This window comes from Lygodium microphyllum, chromosome 11, assembly GCF_053477565.2.
Source record: "Lygodium microphyllum isolate KBCC chromosome 11, Lygodium_microphyllum_v1.1.10, whole genome shotgun sequence".
Taxonomy (NCBI): Eukaryota; Viridiplantae; Streptophyta; class Polypodiopsida; order Schizaeales; family Lygodiaceae; genus Lygodium; species Lygodium microphyllum.
The window spans coordinates 160,008,476-160,024,594 of NC_141145.1; the positions used below are offsets into that span (position 1 = coordinate 160,008,476).

Here is a 16,119-nt window from a genome sequence, read left to right on the forward strand (position 1 = left end):
ACTTGTTAAAAAAGTAGGGGCCACTATTTTAAGATGAGAACTTATTTGGTATCTTGACTAAAGGTTTTCCCACACCCTTACATAGGTTCAACTAATTGAGAGACAAATGCAAAGCATCAATGCCACCAATGGTGGGGTATAGCAACTTGATTTATAAAGAGGGGATGGTTCCTCTAGTGAACATTTGATTAATTTGAACTATGAGAGTGCCGAGGGCAACTTGGAGAGTAACTGGTGATTGCAAGAAACACTTTAAGAGAGGATAAACCTAGATCAAATATGCATCCTTGAGTAGAGAATATGATAAAGGAGTTTTGATAAAAATATGTATCATATTAGATCATGCTCAAGCTTGTATAAATATGGAACTTTACACTAAATAGCCCATTGTCAAGGAGGTGACAAAGTAGTGACATGTGTGAGGTGACAAATAGTGACATGTCTATCAGCTCACACATCTCACTCCTCTTCCATCATGCGCTACTCACACACATGTCAATCAACTAATGCGTGTGTGCACATGCTCTCTCTCTCTCTCTCTCTCTCTCTCTCTCTCTCTTGTTGGAGCCTATCTTCTCATTACAACTTCGTTTGATGTTGGTCGTCCTCCCCCTCTCGCACATTAATGACACCCTCTTCCCCTTGTCCTCCTCCCTTTGCGTGTATTGCAAGCTACTCTCAAAGAGCTGCCCTCTCTCCCTTTATCTCTCTTCCCCAAGTATTTGCAATTTGTTTCTTTCTATCTCCCTCTGTCTCTCTCCCCTATACATTTGCAATTACCGTCAAGCATTTCTCCCACTCTTGCACCTCAACAACCCTATCTCCCTCTCCTCTTGTTTCAAAGCAGTCTATAACAGCATAGGATATGAAGTTTGATGTTGCAAAGTCTATGGTTTGATTAGCATAGCTTGCAATGGCATCATCTAACAACATCATTGAACCATAAGCTTTACAAAAAAAGTAGACAACATCAATTTGACGGCATCAGCCTTATGTGTGTTACTAAGCATGAGGCACATAAAATTGAGCAAAGGTGCACAAGGCATTGCAAAGATAAGAGATGCATAAGCATTCAAGAAGGTATTGTTTGATTGAAGAAGAGGCGGTAGCAATGGCCATGGTGATCATTTCATCTTCATCCATTGTGTCCCTCCTGAGCGAGTTAGGCTCAAGGAGCGAGTGGGGATAGTTGATCCTTCACTTACACACACACACACAAAGTTTTACTTATCTTCTTTTATTTCTTTTTTATTACTTTTCTATAAATTCTATCTTACAATTTTTTGCGCAGGAGATTTATAATGAAAACACATGTGATTAAATGGTGGACAAACTGGCTTGAGGTTTGTTCAAAAGATCATGATGCATGCAATCCAATATACCACTTGCATAGAAGATACAACAATCAATTAAATGCTAGCAACTTTGATAGCCCAAACATGAAGCTTGAAACTTGAGAGTAAGGCACGAACTTGGCAATATGGGAATAAAGACCAAAAACTTGATTGGGAGAAGCTTTGTAGTTTTGTATCAGCCATGTTATGAGCTACCTATCCATGCTTTGAAGCTTATGTTACTCATAGTAAATGTGCCCATCCTAACGCCTCTATCATCTTTAGATCAATAGCTCTATTGTTAGCTAAGTCTCCACCATTTTCTCTGACATCTTTAGCTTGACAACATTATTTTTTGTCAAGTATATAACTACTTGCAAAGAGCATACTATATTCTATTTTACCTTTGTTTGTCTATTAGTACACACCCTCTGTTCCCCACTTTTCTAGGGAGCTATATTTGTATGTTGAGTAATGTAATGTAATAAATACTTTTTTTAATTTTGAAGTATCATACATTTTTTTTACATTTTGGAGACACTATATTTGTATAGGATGGAAAAATGTAAACATAGTTTTTGGAGTATGAAGGTTTAGAGTACTCTCCTCACCATGTACGTTAGGTGAGAGGTCTAGTGTTTCTTTGCATTCTAGAGCATTATAAATGTAGGATCATCATGCTCTTATTTGCTTTGTAACACCATTAGATTAAACTCTTATATTAGATATTACTTGTAAAGTAGAGATTGTAATGTCCCCATTACTTATTTATTTTAATGTGCATATACATTCCGAAGAAAATTGATTTATGTTGTACTTTTTTTTTTAATTGCTAGCTCTAATTATGAAATTGACTCTCATTATAAAGATAATTATTATTATTAATGAGATATTATATACTAGTTCATGGAAGAAAGACTTGGGAGACCCTCCTAAGACTAGCTTATTAAAACTATGTTTGTAATATAGAACAACATAAAAAGAACTAGCCTAGTGGATAGTCACTTGGCAGTTAAGCGCACTTGGGTGATGACACTACCGGGATGGGTGACCTCTTGGAAATTTTTTCTACAAGCTAGTGGGAGTTTCTCACGTGCAACCAACGAAACCTTCGTAGCCTGTTGCCAAGTATACCAAGGTCTATGCTTTGGTCGCGGCCTTAGTCATAAGCCAAAGTGATGACCTCCCAACGACACGCCACGCAGTACTCGCCCATATATTCACAAATTTTTATCTTCGAGCTACAAAAATGAAGCTCCCTCTTTGACGTCATCAATGATGTCATCAAAAACACTAAAAGAAAGTGTTCTCTTTATCATCGATGATATCATTGAAAAACACTAAAAAGCAAGCATCCTCTCTTTCTATCCCCCCTGCAAAACTATAAATTGAGGACTTGGGGATGACCAGGAAGAGAGACGAGCACTCTTGACGAGAATGAGACGTTGATCGAAAAGGAGGAGACTCTATTCTGCAAGACGAAGAGACATCATTCCATTCAACCCAAGGAAGGGGATATGTTGAAGGTCTCTTATCCCCTTCTACTCTAATCTGAGAATAGAAGACACTGAAAAACTTTATCATATTCTATCAATCCGGTTAGAAGTCATACCTCTACGTCCCTATTCTATCTACTAGAGAGAGAGAAGTATTGCTCTCCACGATGCAAGAACAACCATCTGTGAGGCCTACATCATTGAATCCTGCAATATCTATCATCATCATCGAGAGTCTTACACCCTTGCCAACCAGTATTATTGCCGTGTTCTTCTTCTTCTACGAATCATTTTCCGTCATCATGGCCCCGAGAAAAAAAATTCAAAAGCAAAAATTGTGAATGACCCTACTAACGTGGAAGCAACAGTTGGAATTACAAATACGGAAGTCACTAACGAAGTCAAGGCGAGGATAACAACCCTTTATTAATCATGATACTATAAGTTTTTCTAAAAATTTCTATCTGAATTCAATAAAAATAAGATAAGTCTCTTGAGAAATATTGTACTCTTAGAGTATTCACTTGGTAAATTATTAGAACATCTTATAGGCTAGAAATTGTTAAGGGGAACTATGAAAACCTAAAACTCGAGAAATCATGAGGAATTTTAATATTAACTCCATATAAAATAAGACTAGCGAATTCAAGACGAAACCCTAAAGAAACTAGCTAAGGATATAGTTTTAATCTAAAAGCTCTGATAGAATATTCTTTTTTTAAAAAAAACCAAAAATAGTTTTAAAAACTAACTTAAGGCCAAGAAACTTGATTACAAAAATAAACCTTAAACTGAAAAGTTAGAGATCCCAAAATCTAGATATCCTTAGTTAAATTTCAAGGGAAATAGTTCATTATGTAAAATTCAAGTATCGATTACTACTAGATTAATCATCACTTGAAAGTTGCATGATTAATTGAAGTCGTAATCACTTGAAGATATCAATCTTGTTTGTGATTTTCTAGATTGGATCCTGATTGAATTAAGTATTGTAACATATATAAATTAAGAAGCCCTATACCTCTCCCAAGGATAAGTGTTGAATCCCCATACCAAGAGGGGATGTTTTTATCGCTGTAGAAATATGGACCGGCTCCAATGGCAAAAGGTCTCATGAATCGTATTAAGTAGGAGGTAGATAGAGCGCCATGAGGAACTCTTGCTAGTAAATCCTTTACGCACGTAAGAACTACTTGGTTTCCTGTATGGCCCAAGTTCTACTTGGGACATCTAAAAACCCTAGCTATAGGTGGATTTAATATTAGTGACATATGAAAAATACACATTATGAAACCCTAGCTATAGCTATATGGACGAAAAAGCACACATTATGAAACATAATCAATGAATTTATTTTATGAAACATAATCTATAAATTTGTTTTACTCTGATTTTATATTTGAGTAAATTATGTAAACGAACTATGCATAAAAGGATTCTTTTTAATTAATATTAATTTTTATATGTTTCACATAATGTGGTAGATAATTAGATAACTAAGAACTTCCATTAAAAAAAACGAGTGGATAGATTCCCGATAAATTCAATCCTATGGTAAGGTGGTCTTGATTAGCCAAGAGGTTTTCCCAAAAACAAATGCTAAGAAAAAACTCTAAGAATGACCGATTCACTAACTTACCTAAGGTTTGGTCTCAAAATCCGAACTGTAAATTATCTTAAGAGAAAGGTACAGTGGCTTTGCCAGAGCACTACGAGGGATTTCATAAATCCTTTATCTGCTACTGAAAAAAGTGTTGTACTCCATGAACCAAGGGTAATGACAATCGCTCCTTCCGGAGAAAAAACCTCTCGATAACACCTCCGAATGTAAGCTAGTTGATAAGTGATTGTTAGATCACTTAGAAACCTTCAAGTCTGTCCTCCATGGATAACGACAAGACGCTTCCCCTACGAGGTAAACCTAAGATTAACTAGCCAGACAAAATCCGACTATTCTGATTATAGTATGGATAACAACGACTGAAACGTAAACTCTGGGCAACTACTAAAACATTATCTGTCACATAATCAAGGGCAAGTACGTTACAAAAACAATCACAATTATTATACTATGTGTTATTTTCTCCTTTGCAAAAAACATATTGGTATATTGTCAAAAATCCATCATCACATGAAAAGTAAAAATAAATAATTCTTTCTAAAACACAAAGTACAATGCAATGTTCTTTCATATTTTTATTGTACTACTTTAACATTGTTTTGTAGCTATCTACCATGCATTATTGTTACCTCAAATTGAATATTATATGAAATGCAAGAGATATGACCAAAAGATTTACATACAACAAGAAGACCTACTAATTTTTTCCATACAAGCTAAAGCATGATTCCTTGGGTATCATGCACTATCTATACACATCATGACAACACATAGTTCAACTGGCATGTCCAAGTGCCATGAGATTTTTATTTTTTATTTTTTTAATCGTAGTAGCACTTGCAAATGCTTGTAGAGGGAAAAATACATGCCAAAGGCACAATAAAAAATATCGATTCGCTTCAAAAATACATGCTTGTATTGTGTATGTGCATGCCTATGCATAGGCAAAATCATAGTAACATAAGTAAATAGCTTCGGTGGCCTCATTCTAAGTGAGACTCGGATCACACGTATTTGTATGAGTAAGTGCCACCTACAATACGTAACTATGTACTACAACCTTGATTGTCCCCTACACACAAACTGAGGAAAAGGGATTTGCACTTGTATAACCTCAATGTTTATGGTACTCATAAATGTGGGATATAGTTTATGTAGTTTCTATGCCAATCATGCCTATGACATATAACACAAAAGGGTAGACCAACAATATATCAGCAAAACAAGTAAAATATCATCATTACTCTTTATTCAATATCTAAGCAATTCAACCGCTAAGGTTTAGTATATGTTCTTTTTTTTTCCAGAAACCTAACAATTTCCTGCAACGAGAACCTCAAACCAGAGTAAACCAAACATAATGCCCTACCTACAGATGGGCTAAAAAACATATTGGAGACTTCATTATGTAGCATATATCAATCTCATATATGTTCAATACCCTTTAAACCAGTTGTCATATACATGTGTGGGTACAATAATGCATCAACTAACTGAAGATTTTCTCAGAGCTACACAAATGGGAAAAGAGAAGCCGCACATAAGTTGTGCGCACACCCCATTCAGACTTCCTCACCCAAGTACATTCTTCCCACCAGTCAACTGTCCTTGGAGTAGGTTTGCATTATGTTCCTCACACGAGGGACATACAGAGAATAAAGGACAGCTTGTCTCTTGGCTACATCAAGCATATCTTTGCCTTCAGAAAAGACTCTGCCAAGGAGTTCTGGACTTGAAATGGATTGCTGTTCATGGAACCCCTGCCTAGAACGGCGCTTCACATATTCACAAATATTGTAGTCCTGGAACTTTTGAGCCTCCCTGAGAAAAGCTCTAAATAATGCCCTCACCTCAGCACTACTGGGTTGAACTGTTGCCATTATGGTCCAAGTTTGTACCTGCAAGAAAAAAACCCACAAGTCATTTACACTGCCTGTGTTCCATAATACAACCACGTTCCCAATTCAAATATGCCCTAAAGCAATAACCAGACTGCCAATGTTAACACTATCCAACTACTCGTCAATCATATGCAAAACAAGACCTTGCGAGAGTGAAGCCCAAATGATATACCCATAACTCAACACCTGGGCATGCAAAACTTACCACAACAGTGTTCAAACATCGCTCAACATATTCAGCAATGATAAATCAGTAGATGGATGCAGCAGAAAGGGTGTTTGTCTTAAAACCAGTTGCTCCTGACTGCGTCTATTACTTATCCAAGCAGTTTTTATGTCTTCTTGAACAGTGGCTCAAATAATCCCAGTTACACAGCAAAGAGCTTTCTGTTTAGGTTCTTTTACTCTCCGACACAAACTGTCCTCAATTTGCACTCTAGCTGATAAACCATTATGTCAGTTAACCATGTTGATATAGGTACTTGAAACGTTGTATTTGGGCCACGAATACTATAACACAACCATGTCATTGAAAATCCTCAAGCACAAAGGGACACAGAGTATAAAAGTACAGGAAAGTGTCAGATAGAAGTACTGAAAACGATTGAATTGACTGAATGTCAACCCAATCCTACATTACAACTACCCACACCCTGAGAGAGGGTGTTCACATGGAGCCCCTTACTTATAGAGGATGCTGTCTGCTCAGCTGCTCAGAACATCTCTGAAGGTTAGAATGTATATATGCCAAACCCCTTATAGTGAATATGAATGGAGTACAAGAAGATAAGAGATGGTTTCTCAGATGCTCGCAAGTCTAAAGCCTTGGGGAAGTCTTTAAAACTTATCTCAGATGAGAACCTTCATAAAATGTTTTCTATGGTGTCCCAAGTAGAGGCAGCCGCCAACTTTATTCCCCTGGCATGAGGCCTTTCCCAGATGCAAATCCAATATACTGGTTCAAGAATGAGTACATAGATATCAATGCAAGACTCAGACAGGAGAACCAATGTATGTGGTTTTCCACAGTTAGACCAGCTAAAAGGCATGTAAGTCAAACAACATGGTCACACTAGGATCGTAATCTCCTGCCCAATCACAGTTTGAAAAAGCTTGCAAGGTACGACTAGAGTCTTGAGAGTAAAGCAGCCCAAAATTTCAGAGTCCCTTTTGCATAATGAAGATGCACTTTAGTGCTGCCAACATTTTATCACTCAGTTATGCATGAATCTGTCATAACACAATAGAAAAAGAATTTCTATTATTTCTATTATTTTACATGCTTAAAAGTTTATTACTTTTATTTATTGGATATAAAGCAAGTGCATTAGAGCTAGCCACTAATGAGTGTTTATGGTGGACACACATGGTAGATTAAAGAAAAGATAGTACATACTTCCACCTACATGACCCCATTGGGCATCTGGGACCAAAACTCAAGCATATCAAGGTCAAGCTTGCGTAGAAAAAGAACTAATGCCTCGAAGTGTGGATTAGATTTTTCCTAAACAGACAATTACAATCAACAAGATGGCATGATCATGATATGCATATATATAATGAAAGACTAAAATGCACATATCTTTGATAGAGAACTCCTATGAAAATTTCAGGATTGTTTCTTTGATGTACTCATTAAGAGCTTTCATACGTCCCTAAATTTCAGGGGATCCTTAACTTTTAGGAGCCTCAAATTGATAGGGATAACATTCTAAAATAAAGTTGGGTTCTAGCAATGCTTAATAAATTTGGTTGTTTCTATTCTTGACAATACTCAGCTCAAAAAGAAAGGCCACAGAGAAGAGGCAAGTGTCCACACAAGCTTCCAAGTGTCCTATCACTTATCAAACCTCATGACATGTGGCTAAACACGTGCTACTCCACTTTTCCTTTTTGTGTGTGTGCATGTATATCTTTGTAATGAATGAAGCTGAGAGGAGAGAGGAGAATGAGCCGAGGAGAGAGAAAGAGAGAAAGAGAGAGAGGAGAGAAGGAGAGACTAAAAGAGAATGAAGAAAGGCAAAAAAGAGGGGAGAAAGGAGGAGGAAGCCATGGAAGGTGAAGAGTATGTTCTTGACAATAACTGGTTGCCCTAAACCGGGACTCTTACACCTAATATAACCCGGTCAGTGTGACTGGGTGTCTAATCCTTAGTTCCTAGTATCCCGCTCATTACAATCCATCCCCACCCAGAAGGTTTTTGCCGTAAAAAAACGAAGACAATTGGACGGGAGTGATAGACAAATTTAAAGGGTGGGATGCAAAGTACTACTCTGAGCCACATTACAATGAAAATGGATGGGTAAAGACTAAGGACAGCATGCTGTCCACGACAGGCCTACTAAGGTTAAATTGTCATAACTTTTGATAAGTTGTTCCAAATGGGACATGCCACATGTCGAAACGGAGCTTCTGGCATGTACTTTCAGCCCATGTAGGAAGCACATTCCTAAGAGTTGGACAAATACAAAATTGTTCTAAAACAGTGTACAATCTACACACAGGGGGTGGTCAAATGGGGGTATAACTGGCTAGTCCTCGACCTATTGGACATCTTGGAGGTAAGGAAATTCATTGACAATAGTGGTTGGGCACCAAGAGGCTTCTTCCAAGGGTAGGCCTTACCATTTGATAAGGTACTCCTTGATGGATCGAGATCTTAAGTGCTTATCTCGTTGCCCAATGATTGCCTTAGAGATATACTGAATGATTCCTTCTTCGTCTATGGAGGGAAGGTCTTCCACATAATCTACTGAGGTGCCAATGAAAGGCTTCAGCTAGCTGACATGAAACACATTGTGAATCTTGGTGATAGGGGAAAGCTCTAATCAGTAGGCCAAGTCACCAAATCTCTTAAAGATCCGATAGGGGCTATAGAAACGATGGGCCAGCTTGTTACTGCTGCCCTCTTTGAGAATGGAGTAACGAGACTTAGGCACTTTCAAGAGGACCGATTCCCCTTCTTGGAATTCCAAATGCCTTTTTTTCTCATCGACATAGAGTTTCATATGAGTTTGTGCCTTTTGAAGATTCACTTTGCATTGCTGAAGCAAGGCTTGCATGTGATCCAACTCCGCTTTGCTTTGAGGGTTGATCTTATCATTGAATAAGACTATAGGAAAGGGAAGCTTATACCTGTATAATGCCTCAAAAGGGAAAACCCCAATGCTAGAGTGGGTGGAGTTATTATAGGCAAACTCGGCCAAGTGGAGCCAATATCCCAACTGTGTTGTATATCATGGCAAAAGTGCCGCAAGTACGTCTCAAGCCATTTACTTACTCTTTCAGTCTGGCTATCTGTGTGAGGGTAATACGTAGTGGACGGAGCAAGCTTGGTGCCCATAGATGTGAAAACTGTCTGCCAAAAGTTGCTCATAAACTTAGTATCCCAATCATGCACTATGACTTGTGGTAAGCCATGCAACTTGAAGACATATTCTATAAACTCGGCCAAGTGGAGCCAATATCCCAACTGTGTTGTATATCATGGCAAAAGTGCCCCAAGTACGTCTCAAGTCATTTATTTACTCTTTCAGTCTGGCCATTTGTCTGAGGGTAATATGCAGTGGATAGAGCAAGCTTGATGCCCATAGATGTGAAAACTGTATGCCAAAAGTTGCTCATAAACTTAGTATCCCAATCATGCACTATGACTTGTAGTAAGCCATGCAACTTGAAGACATAATCTATAAACTAAGTGGCCACTTAAGAGACAGTATATTATGTCTTAGTGGGGATAAAGTGAACAGCTTTAGTGAGGCGATCAACTACCACGTATATATTGTTCCATCCTTTCTTGGCAACGAGAAGGCCCGTGATGAAGTCCATGGTGATATGTGTCAATTTCCCTTCAAGAATAGAAAGGTGCTACAAGAGGCTAGCAAGCCTAAGTGTGTTGCCCTGCTTCTATTGACATGAAACACATTTGGTCACAAAATCCTTGACATCCCTCCATAAGACTTTCTGGTGAAAGCTCTTGGCAATCCTATGATAGATTTTGAAAAAACCCAAGTGACCAGAAGTGGGGCAAGAATGCATCTCTTCCAAGATCTTCTGCGTGAAAGGAGAAGTGTGGAAATGACAATCTTGCCATGGACTAAATAAAGCCATGCTTGAGCTGATATTAGGAGTTTTCAGCCATTACCCCATGCTGTAATGTTTGGAAGATGTGGCTGAAGTCCTCATCCAACAAATAAGCTTCTCGAAGATCTTCAATCCAATCACTATGCAACTCCGAAATGGAAGATACTCTGCATGCCCACATCTGAGAGAGTGAATCAGCCACTATATTATCTTTGCCCCGAGTGTGAGAATGTCAAAATCATAGTTTTGCAATGTCGCCACCCATCTCCTTTGCTTTGTCTGTAAGGTGGCTTGTTCGCTAACTGAAAATAGGACTCTAAATCAAGTGGATGGTCCACTTGCCTCTTAGAGGGAAGGGTTGTAGCATCTAAAATAAATCACTATACTCCTCAAGTAGGACCTACAAGGCTGAATCCTTAGATACTTCAAAAGGCTAACCTGAATTTTCCTTATTCAATTGCAAGACAAAGATCTGTGAGCATTTCTTAAACTCCCGTTTGAGTTGGTTTGCTGTAGTAAGCTTAAAATCAGCATTATCTTGAATTCCCTCTAAACGAATGGGCTATCCATGCATCATAAACTCCATGTAGAACTGAGAGAAGTCCAAAACAATTTTCCCCAATTGTTTCAACCAATCACAACCCAATACAACATCAATAGAGCCCATATCTAAGGCAATGAGGTCAACCAATGCTACATGATTTTTAGCCAAGTATAGAAGGACTATGGGACATACATGTATACTAATTTCTTCCTCTCCATTTGCTACTTAAACTTTCAAGGGGCGTTGTAATTCCGTAGGGGTGCATTTCAACCGGTCAATGACTGATTTACTGACAAAACTGTGAGTACTACCACTGTCCACAAGGATATTGCCTTGAATGCTTAGGGTGTTGGGGCTCCGAGAACCTGTCCAAGTATCCAAGGAGATGGAGCAAAGAAAGGTGGTAGTCGCATGGGATGTCAAATCAAGTGCCTGGGATGGACAACCGCTCGGGTCAAAAGGAAATCCATCCTCCGGGTCATAGAACTGCTCGTGATCCACAACCTCGACATGCTCAGCAGTGTACTTATCCCCACATTTAAAACATAGACATTTTTCCTTCCGTTCCTTCACAACATCCGATGAAATGAACCGTTGGCCATTAGAGTTATTGGAGCCTAGAGGGTGATGCAATGCATACTTACTCTCAACATTAGAGCCAAATGCTGTCCCAAAAGTAACCTGTTTTCTTTCAGCATGGAAGGGAGGATAAGTGGGTATTTTGAGGTTGTTATTTGGTGTAGAATTGCTTCTAAAACCACCTCCATATGGGGCTGATCTTGAAGAGGTACACGGCTGTTCATAACCTTGCTCAAAATTTTCATTCCTACAATGCTTCCTTGCATATCTTTCAACCAATTCAATTGCATCAAATCGTGTTGTAGGCTTTTGAGCCATGACATCCGCCGATAGGCTCGGTTCCAACCCATAGATATACTTACGCAATTTGGCATTATAAGCTAATACTCTCCACATACATGGTCAAGTTCATAAACTAATTTATGTACTCTCACACAGTGAGATTGTGTTGGTCAAGAGTGTACCATCGTCTTGCCAACCGCTCTTTTTCCATAGCGAATACAAATACTTGAACCATATGCATTTTAAAGTCTTCCCAATCAATGAACTGATGATTCTCTCAATTGATATAGCGCCACGCGCACTGCACCACCATTTGTGGACAAAATCCTTCCAAGTGGAGAGAAGCAAAGATAATTTTCTGATCATCAATGCGGGGGTAGATATTGAATTAGGACCCTAGCTTGGATGTCCATTCCTCCAAGTCTGATGGTAAAGGGGATTGCCCATTGTACTTAGTGAGAAGAATCTTGTCATGTAGATCATGAGGGCCTTGCTGCCCACGAAACCCTTACTGTCCATACATCCCATGATGTCCATACATACCTTGCTGCCCATACATACCATGTGGTGCATTTATCCCATTTTGCCAATTAATGCCATGCTGTCCATTATTGCCATGCTAGCCATGAATACCATACCATCCATGATGGGGCTGATTCATATAAGTTTCATTGGGGCTCCAAGAGAGAGTGGGGAAGCTTCTACCAATGGTGGGAGAGGACCTCTATGAGGGGTTGGCTGCATGGTTGATGGGGGAACTCAATAAGAGCTCACCATGAGTATGAGAGGGTTCACCAATCTTCTAGGTAGAAGAGGGAATACCCTTAGATGCAAGAATACCATGTGGGCCATACAATGGCTCCAATGGTGGGGGGCATCAAGATTCGTGCTTGGGTTCATTTGCTTTCTCTTGGGATGAAATTGTAGCTAGCTGAGCTACAAGAGTGGCGAGCTGCTCCAAGGTTTGTTGAGTCCTAGAGTTTGAGAGGGCCATTCGCTCAATTGCTTCATCAAACTTGGACATCATTTGGCAGTGGTTGGTGACCATGTCATTATGCCTCTCCATGTGACAAAGCTCATGCTAACAAAAGGTGTGGTTGAGCAAGCTGTAGGGGTCCATATCGGGCATTTCCTTATGCATATCACCATGGTAATCTTGTGCCGAGCTAGATTCATCATTCATGGAGGTTCTAGATTCTCTAATCTCCCTCTGGAGTTCTTCATGAGCCTTATTTGGTGCGCAGATCGGATGTTGGACTCGTGCGTAGTGAATGCCGGAAGGTCCCCAAGAACAAAGAACTCTACAAACCTTCATAATTTCAAGTACAAAGGGAGATTGCACCCAATTTGTCTCTTTTGTCTCATGTCGGGCGAATTTGCTCTGGCTTTGTACTTGAAATTATGAAGGTTTGTAGAGTTCTTTGTTCTTGGGGACCTTCCAGCATTCCCTACGCACGTGTCCAACATCCAATCTACGCACCATTACTCCAATTGGTGAGATTTTTTTTTCAAATCGTAGGAAAGGAAGCCCTCTTCGAGATAATCTATTAAGCTTTGTGACAGAAAATGATCAGCATTTTCTGCATTTGGATTTCTGTGTCTATCCTGGAGTGGTCTGCACCCTGTCCACTATGACCTCAATGCACAAAAATGGCCATAACTTTCAAATTGTAGCTCCGATTGGGGAGATTTTTTATTCAAACCGGAGGGGACGAATCCCTCTTCGAGAGGAGCTGTAGGATTTATTCAAACTGTAGCTCCGATTGGGGAGATTTTTTATTCAAACCGGAGGGGACGAATTCCTCTTCGAGAGGAGCTATAGGGTTTACTCCCATATGTAATATATAATTTTCTGTAATTGAATCTTTATGACTATCCTGATTGACTATGACTAAAAACACTCTGTCCTTTAATGCAAAAGCACTATATAAATGGCTCATAGATTAAGGGGCCTGAGCAACATCATAAATAACATCCTGAGCAGTTGAAGTATATATGCCAAACGATTTTATTAAGCAATCAGCATGAGATGCATTGAAAAGGAAACATTGGGCCGTTTCATGAGATGCAAGGATGAACAAGAGCTGGGATAGGGATTACCTTGGCAGTCCAGTGGCTCACTAGTTGCTACTTACCCGTTTACAAAGGTCTATTACTTACTTGGGATTAATCCAAGGCACACAAGATATAAAAAAGGGGTTAATGTCAATAAAAACAATTGATTTAGAGTTAGTTATGATGCATTAGGAGGCAAACAGGGTATTGATTTCAATGGACATATGCATACAATGAAGAATTGAGCTAGTAAAGCCTATGCAACCTTAATCTCTCCAACAAAAGGGATTAAGCTTAGCAAGTGGATTAAGATGAGATTAAGATCAGACTAACATACCTCTTCAATGCTTGAGGAAGATAGTTGAAGCATAACCCATCATGATGCCAATTGCTCCATCAAGCAAGCCCGATTGGTTGGAGCACTCCAATGGATGAAGACTTCAAGTATTCGAATGCTTCCACTGATGATGGGGCTCCCACGTTTGCTCCCGAGTTTGAATCTCAAAATGGAAAGCTTCAAATGGAGCTTTCATGGTTGCCCATAAGAATCCCATGCATGTTGAGCTCCATGTCTTCAATCCGGCTAAAAGGAGGTAAAGGGGGGTAAAGGATCTCCTGAGGGCCGAGCTTCCAGAGGTTGTGGGCTGAATTAAGAGCTTGGGCTGAGCTTCAATGCCTGCCTCAAACAGTATATAGCAGGGTTGCTCAAATGTCGAAGGGGAAGGTCCAAATCTTGCTCAGGGGGCTTCAGCCAGTTGCCTAGTGGTTAGGAAGGCCAAAGAAGTTGTTGAGTGCTGGAGCAGAAGGGTAAAAGGAGGGCACGGGCAACAACATGATTTTCACCACAAATTACAAGTTGCTGCCTGGTGCTTGTGGCTGGGCTTCCCAAGCCTCTAAGGTACTCAAACTACAACTAGAGATGTGGGGGATTAAGTCCGGGTAGTGGCTGATGTCCTGGAAGAGGCTGGAGCAAGATCTTGGACTAAAGCCTGATGCTCTGATACCACTTGTAATAAATGAAGCTGAGAGGAGAGAGAAGGATGAGCTGAGGAGAGAGAAAGAGAGACTAGAAGAGGAGAGAGAAAGGTAAAAAAGAGGGAAGAAATGAGACGGAAGCCATGGAAGTTGAAGATGAAGGTGAAGAGTATGTTCTTGATAATAACTGGTTGCCCTAAACTGGGACTCTTACACCTTATATACCCTGGTCAGTGTGATTGGGTGTCTAACCCCTAGTTCTTATATATCTCGCTCGTTACCATCTTTACATGATCTTGTGAGAGCGAGCACTACTTCTCCCCACTCTCTAGTTGATTGTAATTGAGCTCTTTTCTAAAGGACTTGAGTTGAGCAAAAATGCATTCCTTCATAGGAGAAAAAGGAAGAGGGGGGTTTGGGAAGAGGAGAGAGGAGAGAGATTTGTTGTTATGCCCATCTTCAACCCTCAATCTTCTCTCCATTACTTTTATAATTCCATGGGTCTAAATTGTCATATTCACCTCTGTATTTGTTTTCTTCATTTCTTAAAATATTGAGTCTTAAAAACAAACAAATATTATAATTATTGAGCATACTACCATCTACATTATTTAAGGAGTTTATGAAATCTATTTCACTATAAATATTTTGAGACAACCCAACATCTACTTATAATATTGAAGCACTGATATAAGGCATTGGAAAAGTGTCAGCCTACTAACCATATTAAGCATCAACAAATTTTTGTTACTACCAAGTATTTTGGGCAAGAGAATTGTTTACAATATGTATTCGTAAACCCTCACCCTAATGGACCTAGATGTATGGATGGGATCAGTGAGCATTGAAGAAGATAAACAATGTACATAACATCAATGGGACAAAATCTTTTAAGAACTAACTCAAAATTCAAAGCAATGAGAATTTTAAAAACTTTTAATGCACACAAGACTTGTACACATGTATCATATAGGCATAGTGACATGGGATGGGTTTTCGGGACAAAAACATAAATGGAGATAGGGCATGAATTGTTGTCTCCTATCACCATGAGAGGGAAATTTAACATGGTGATATGTGTCACGAGGACATGAAATTCTATTTGCTTTACTTAACATTTGGATTAATTTTTAATCAAATGTTTAAGTATGTGTTGCATATGAGAAGTGCAACTAAGATTATTTTATATTTATGAGCCAAGGACCCGAGAAAATCAATGGATGTCAAAGGCAAAAGTTATCTTAAGTAA

At 39.2% G+C, this 16,119-nt stretch overlaps 1 protein-coding gene across 4 annotated transcripts in view; it reads right to left on the minus strand.

Moving 5' to 3' along the window:
* Window positions 1-5,753: 5,753 nt before the first annotated feature.
* The window catches only part of LOC148029580 (uncharacterized), a 32,351-nt gene continuing 21,985 nt past the window's right edge, over window positions 5,754-16,119 (minus strand). For 3 of the 4 annotated variants that reach the window (XM_087688448.1, XM_087688449.1, XM_087688450.1), the window contains exon 2: window positions 5,754-6,349. In XM_087688448.1, coding sequence (XP_087544574.1) covers window positions 6,050-6,331 — 282 coding nt within the window. In that variant the 5' untranslated portion in view covers window positions 6,332-6,349 and the 3' untranslated portion in view covers window positions 5,754-6,049. The remainder of the gene's footprint in view (window positions 6,350-16,119) is intronic. The other variant, XM_087688447.1, reaches the window with a different exon arrangement.